Below are 7,500 nucleotides of genomic sequence, written 5' to 3'. Positions count from 1 at the left end.
TAGAGCAGAGGTATTTATCTGTGCTGTATGAGATGGTGTATGGAGATGGTGGCCTGCTGTAAAGTGCTGAGGCATCCTTTCTAGCTGCAAAGTGCTGAGTCATGAAACACTGAAGCTAATTTAGTTCGTGCTGTGGGAGCTCGGCCTGGGGCCAACACAAGTGTTTTGGTTGGATATGGAGAGATGTGGAGGATTCCTCTTTCCATATTTAATTAGGCTACAGCTCATTACGAGCACACCTCGCCAATCTATTTGAATAAGAATAAACTTTGTTTAAGCTGGCAACGAGCGCATTCATACTTAAACGTGTTCTTGATTCTTCGAGATAATGGTGTTCATCATTAAATCTCTCATTTCTGTCTCTAAAAACGCTATGCCTCATTTCATTTCTACCCTATTTTAACAGCAAGAATAGCATAGTAAACCCAACGGAAACACAGTACTCTGAAAGTGTGTGAGTCAATCCTAAAATCTGGTGAATAGGATAGGTAAAATAGACTGTAGGTTCACTGAAAAAAGACCATTTCCTTTACTAACAGGATGTCATTTAAAGCAAGGTGAGAATGTGTCTGCACAGTAATGTAGGCTACACAATGTTGCTTTCTTTTTTACTTTGCGATCATCACCAAAATATTGTTCATATTTGCTTATTTCTACATGTTATAAGGAAAGTGCAGATTTTTGTGGTGCAAGTCTTACACAATAATACCTCACATTTCCCCAGGCGGGTTAGTTGACCTGGGTCACAGAGAATTTTGTACAGAAATAGTTTTGGGAGTTTGTATGACTGTAACCTGCTTGCTTCCTGACTAGAGGGGTGCGGCACGTATCAGGACAAATCACAGAAGGTCACGTCTTCGTCGGTCACAAAGAAAACACTTAAGTTGACTTTCAAATGCTTTTCCTTTGTGTGGCGCGCTGTATTGTCCTATGTGGCAACTCTATTCATCCACTACTGCAACCATGTGACAAACTGTGAAGAAATATTTGCATATCCTATTTGACCCTGGTCTGCTGGGTAGTGCTATAGTATAAATATATATACATATCTATTCTGATATACATTTAGTTTATCAGCTGAGTGAGGAAACAGATTAGAACACAGATGATAAGGAATTGTGTGTGTGTGTGTGTGTGTGTGTGTGTGTGTGTGTGTGTGTGTGTGTGTGTGTGTGTGTGTGTGTGTGTGTGTGTGTGTGTGTGTGTGTGTGTGTTTGTGCATGTGTTTGCGTGTGTGTGAGAGAATTTGTATGTGGCGAGAGAGAAGGAGAAGAGTGTGTGTGTGTGTGTGTGTGTGTGTGTGTTTGTTTATGGTCTAATAAAACCAACAGTTGTTGGAGAGTGCGAGCAGTGACGTCAGTAGGGAGGGATGGGACAGACGCATGCAGCAGCATGTTACTGCAGAGAAAATGTCCCTTCAAACCTCGCACCACACCACCATACTCTATAGCAGGGATGGGCAACTTTGATGATAGAGAGGGCCACACACAAAAATCTTTGCTACCAGAGGGCCAGATTGTGACCGTGCACTTCCACCAGTGGCCTACTGTAACACCATCACTCCCAATTATAGCTACTAATTTGATGAAAAGGACTGGTAATCAAAGTTTATTATTCCAACATTTATATTTTTCATATTCAAATCTAGTCATTCTTCCATTCAGGTGACACCAGAAACTTTGCTCTAGCTTTAAAACAGCCCGCTACAGCAATTTGATGGGGTACATCACCCATATAATGTCATATTAATCAGATTAGTAATGTTGCATGTGCAATGTGCATCCTGGATATAGTTTGTTACAATAGCGTTAGCTCAAATGCTAACGTTAAACAGTATGTGGATGGACAATGCTAACGCCATTAGCGCCATGTTCTGGGATGTACAGTAAAATAAAAACACAGATTTGGGTGGCCTAACCTAACATCCACCTTGTGAACAATAAAAATAAATAAGTTGGAAATTGACCCAGGGGCCACACTGAGTGTCAGGGACAGGACAGGACAGGTCTGTCATCATTTAAAGAGCGCGTGTCGTAAGGCGAGACATTACTCAGCCTGGCTTCCCGTAAGGCAATTAAGCATATGTGTTAATGAGCTTCCAGCGCAGGGTGAGACAGGACATTTAGAGGGAATATAGGGAATGTAACACTCCCACAGAGCTGTTAATGCAGGGACTGGTTCTCAACTGTAGGCCTACACCAGACGTAGGCCTACTCAACTTTTGCAACGTGTGGTTATTATTTTTCAATAAGTGACCCTCCACCCTAACATAACATAACATACAGTATGATTGAATGCTCAAACCCTCTTTTGCCTGGACCAAATCCAGCTGCCAATGCCCACTGGTCAGTAGGTCTAGGACCTACAGTAGGTAAGGTAGTATACATGGCAACACTCAAACTAGTTTAAACACCTGTGTGTGTGTGTGTGTGTGTGTGTGTGTGTGTGTGTGTGTGTGTGTGTGTGTGTGTGTGTGTGTGTGTGTGTGTGTGTGTGTGTGTGTGTGTGTGTGTGTGTGTGTGTGTGTGTGTGTGTGTGTGTGTGTGTGTGTGTGTATGTGTATGTGTGCGGGTGCGCGTGCAGTGAATTCAGTTATTGCCCCGCGTGACAATGTACTTGTATTATTCATACTAAGAGATGTCACATTGGAATGTTGGTACTTCCTGTTCTACAAGTCACACATAACTGTATTTCCTGTTTAGCCTGGTTCAGTGTTTTCCTGGTTCAGGGCAATGCCAGTGTGACTGTACAAGGAAGGGGTTTGCTGTTGCTGACCAAAGCCCAACTGGCTGTTTTGGAAGTGAAACATTTGTGAATAACCCCATTTCTATATTGTGTAAGCAGATCGCACACTTTGGAATAAGGAAATAATCATAATTCAGATACAAATTTCAAAGAAATGTCTGCTGGCTGGGATTGGAATATGACAAATCAGAATCGGCTTTATTGGCCAAGTATGTAGCCTACACATACAAGGAATTTGACTCCGGTTCAACTAGAAGGCTTAATCCTGTTCAACTGCGCTCCCTCTGTGTTTTACAGTGCACGTCATGATGAAAGAGGAAACTAACATGACTAGGCTATGTGTATGTGCATAATATCCTGCTCTGATACGTACTCTTTTCTCATAAACTGGTCACTGCCACACACAAACTAGTGTGAGTAATATATCCTGCTCTTGATGTGTCATGTACTCTTCGATCATAAATCTTCCTTCATCACACACTGTGAAGCAACAGGGGATTTAACAGTCTCTGTTTCTTAAAGGTCAAGACAATTGAGGCTGTTTGTGTCTATGATCATTTACACAAGGAGGCACTTTCAGTGCGGCAATCTGACCGCTCAAAGATACACTCCAGCCGTGCCGATCATCTCAATACTGCACGGTTAGCTGTGCTTTATCAAGTATGGGATTGGCTACGGTGCTTTGCGTACCCTCGTGGTAACCATGGTAACCAGGGAGCTACTTGTGAGCTTTCTTTCTTGACAGATCTCATATCTAGCTTCATCACTGTTGTACCCATAATACGACTATTACCTTTATAACAGTACAGAATGTTACTGAGGGAGTGTGATACGCCATGTACTTCCTGCTCTCTCTCTTCTGTGTCTCACAGTTAATGCTGTGGGTGTAGCTCTGACTGGTGTTTGTTTTATACATAACAGATGTTGCTTCCGAAAATGTAACTCATGGCAGCATGAGTGGGAATCACTGTCTATCTGTCTGCTTGTCTGGTTCCTCTATCTGAGGTCAGTTCAGTTTCATATTCAGTCAATTCAGTGAAATTTCTTGAGAAAGACTGAGAACATTGACAGCTTGAGAAGTCGGTCATATCCTGTGCTATCCGGTGAAATGAGAATGAAGGCTGTTAGCAGGTATTTACACTCGCCACGTACAACAATTGGCCAATGAGTTGGAGTTTTACAACTGTTTATTGCTGGCCGTGTGTGTGTGTGTGTGTGTGTGTGTGTGTGTGTGTGTATGTCTCTCTCTCTCTCTCTCTCTCTCTCTCTCTCTCTCTCTCTCTCTCTCTCTCTCTCTCTCTATGGGCTACAGGTTTTCAATCATCTCTGTCACCCCCCACTTGCCAATTACACACTACTGAAGACATGTTTCACACTGATAATTACCATAAGTCAGGGGTGTCCAAACTTTTTTGAATGGGGGCCAGATTATATAATGTGAAAATGCTGGGGGGGGGGGGCATCATATGGGGTTATACAAATAAAAATAAATCACATACAATTGTACTTTGTTTACCGTCTGAACACATTAGTTCTGCATGTGCTGTTCCTACTTGGTTCCTGTACAAACTGTATGATAGTGATGTCATCGTTAGGTGAAGGGGAAAAAAAAGCAAATTGAACTTGCTTGATGAACCAATACTGTGTGGAGGGCCACATATAGTATATTTTGAGAGACAAGCCGAGGGCCACTTAAAATCTGTCCGCGGGCCGCAATTGGCCCCAGGGCCGGACTTTGGACATGCCTGCCTTAAGTGATGCTCTTGTTATAGATGGACAAGAATGAGAACCACCGGTAGGGTTGTGCAGATGCATATTAATAATACTGTTTCAGTGGTTACAGATTGATGACTGTTTTGATTGAAGATGGCCAAATATTGATCCTCCTATTCTTCTTCTTATTTGCTGTATTCTTATTGTATTTCAGATCGATAAGTACCTGTACTCCATGCGCTTCTCTGATGAGACGTTGAAGGACATCATGCAGCGGTTCCGCAGGGAGCTGTCCAGCGGACTGGGCCGGGACACAAACCCCCGGGCCATGCTGAAGATGCTGCCAACGTTTGTGCGTTCGATCCCTGATGGCTCCGGTTAGTAGGCCTACCGCTAACCCAAACCCTAAACCTAAACCAAAACCCTTACCTAACCCTAGCCCTGCCTGGATTAGCCCAGCGGTGGGCAATTTTATGGTGACATCTGAGTGTGAATGAAGGATTTGTCAACACTGAGTGAGGTCTGAGTGCAGGGTCAATGACCCTTCAGCAGGACAGTTGATTGTGCACATGGGGGCAGGCAGGTCTAAACTCAGTGCTACGCTGCCAGATGGGGGCTGGTATTGTTTTCACAACACGTGTCCTATTGTGAAAACTATACTGCCCCCATCTGGCAGCGTCAGGTTAAGTGCTACTAGCTATAAAGAGAAGATTATCTCCTGGAATGACTGGATGAATTATTTTGCAAATGAGGCCAAATCTGTATCATGTTCTTTTCAGTTTGCTTGGCTTTTTCTTGGTTTTAGCTGGTCTGCCTCTATTTCACCCAAAAGATAAAGTTACGGACACAGTGGAGACTGGAGGCTATTTCGCAATGGAAACAATGAAAGTTAGATACAGTGTGACGACACATATCCCTCGGGTTTGGTTACAGTCACGATAGAAAATAGGCCTTTGTCTTTACACTGAGGCAATATCATATTCAGTTATGTAAGTGTCACAAAGTTGCCAGGAGAGTGTATTGTGAACCAGAGAAACAGAACAGAGAAGGTTCATTCATTCATTTGAGATTAGATTAGTAGCAGAAGCAGGATATAAAATATAGAACATACTCATATTGATACTATGTTGTTATGCACAGGACAGTTTATTGACAAAAAGCATGATGCTGACTTTCTCAAGTGCTTATCTAGCATCCCCGATCCCTTACTCACAATATCTCAGCCATAATCAAAAGGCAGATGCGGTGATGCATACTCATGATATTATGGATTTCAATCCGGTTCATGATCCGTGCTGCACGTCATCCCCTCTCTCTCCTCCTCATTTTCTGTGGCTCTCTAGTCTCTACTCTCTCTCTGTGCGATCTAATCCAGATTTCATTCATTTATTCTTGCCTTTGCTGAATGTCAGTCCATAATTGTGTTCCTATGTTGTACATACTGTAGGCCAGTGTTTCTCAAACTGTTTCACATCAAGGACCCCTAAACTGACACAAATTAGGCCACGGACCCCCATTTGATAAGACTTTGTCCCACACACACACACACACACACACACACACACACACACACACACACACACACACACACACACACACACACATGAATACAGCCATGGTGGTACCCGATACTGATTTACACTGACATATCCTTAACCTTTATTTTATTTATTTATTTATTTATTTATTTATTTATTTATTTATTTATTTATTTATTTATTTATGTATGTATGTATGTATGTATGTATGTAGCCTATGTATGTATGTATGTATGTATGTATGTGTATGTATGTATGTATGTATGTACGGTATGTATGTATGTATTTATTTATTGATGTATTTATTTATTTGTTTGTTTGTTTGTTTGTTTGTTTGTTTGTTTGTTTGTTTGTTTTATTTATTTATTTTTGGGGGGGTTGTTTAAGAAAAACAAATCAGTACCTGTAGCCTCCATGGTTATGTAGATCTCATTCTCCTCTTTTCTGGCTTTAGCAGCCTAAAGTCATAATTTTAATCAAAAAAGACCCCTCAAATCAAAAGCATGCCATATTGCCTACCAAGGATTCAAATATAACACAATAATTAAATTAACGTTTCACGCACAGAACGAGAGTGACAGTCTTGATTACAAATTGGAGATACTACATTAGTCTCAAGGCTCATTAGCTATGCATTGCATTCCAATTTGGTGTGTTTTTTTGACAATGTTTGAAATCATGATTGTGAAGTCCCTGCTAGAGTTCTCCCAAGCCCGACGAGCCGGGTTCGGGCCGACATTTTATGCTAATTGGTCGGGCTAGGTTGGGCTCGGGCTTACATTTAGTAGGGTCAATTTGGGTTTGAATTTTCAGGGCCGTTGAGAACTCTAGTCCCTGCTGTAGAGAGTATCCTCCACTCGTCTCTTCTCTCTCTCAGTACAGTATTTACATTCCTCCTTACTGATAGCAGTATCAGTCAGCCTGCACCAACTGAACTCAATCTTCCTGACCTTGTATTCTGTTCTGCAGACACTGCGGTGGCACAGAAACATAATAATATGATATTATACAGATCTACACATTAACCTTTACCCAGAAACAATATGATGCAGCACTTAGGCTGAAGGGTGCTTCACCAAACAGTACAACATTCAATCCTTTCTTTCTGAAACCACAATTTTGCTCTTAGAAAATTCACATTTTTCTTGACCTACAAGCTGAAGTGCTCCTACCTGGCAAGAAGAGTGAGGGTATTTGACAAGCTGACAGAGACCACAAACTGGGCACTAGTGCACTTATATTTGACGATACAGTGATGATGTATATTGGAAAAACCGTTTTTAATCACAATCATTATTTTTTTCACACATCTTAATTGCATGAGCAAAAGTGTCAGTTTAAATAAATGGAAAACATGGTGTTGTTTCACCTCCATGTTCTCTGTTACAGTGTAGGTGCTTTATGAATCCGACTAAATTAATCTGATCAGACCCCCCCCCCCCCCCCTGTTTCCACCTTGACTCAAATTGAAAATGAAACATGATCTCTGATAGGCTCTTGAACA

The 7,500-nt window shown here is 41.7% G+C and overlaps 1 protein-coding gene across 1 annotated transcript in view; it reads left to right on the top strand.

The window, feature by feature from the left end:
- Window positions 1-7,500, top strand: part of hk1 (hexokinase 1) — a 28,455-nt gene that overhangs the window by 5,729 nt on the left and 15,226 nt on the right. The window contains exon 2 of the mRNA XM_083651119.1: window positions 4,673-4,835. Coding sequence (XP_083507245.1) covers window positions 4,673-4,835 — 163 coding nt within the window. The remainder of the gene's footprint in view (window positions 1-4,672; window positions 4,836-7,500) is intronic.

This window comes from Poromitra crassiceps (assembly GCF_964638095.1).
Source record: "Poromitra crassiceps genome assembly, chromosome: 14".
NCBI classification, from domain to species: Eukaryota; Metazoa; Chordata; class Actinopteri; order Beryciformes; family Melamphaidae; genus Poromitra; species Poromitra crassiceps.
Note: the sequence above shows the minus strand (reverse complement) of the source record. Positions and strands in the feature narration are given on the sequence as shown.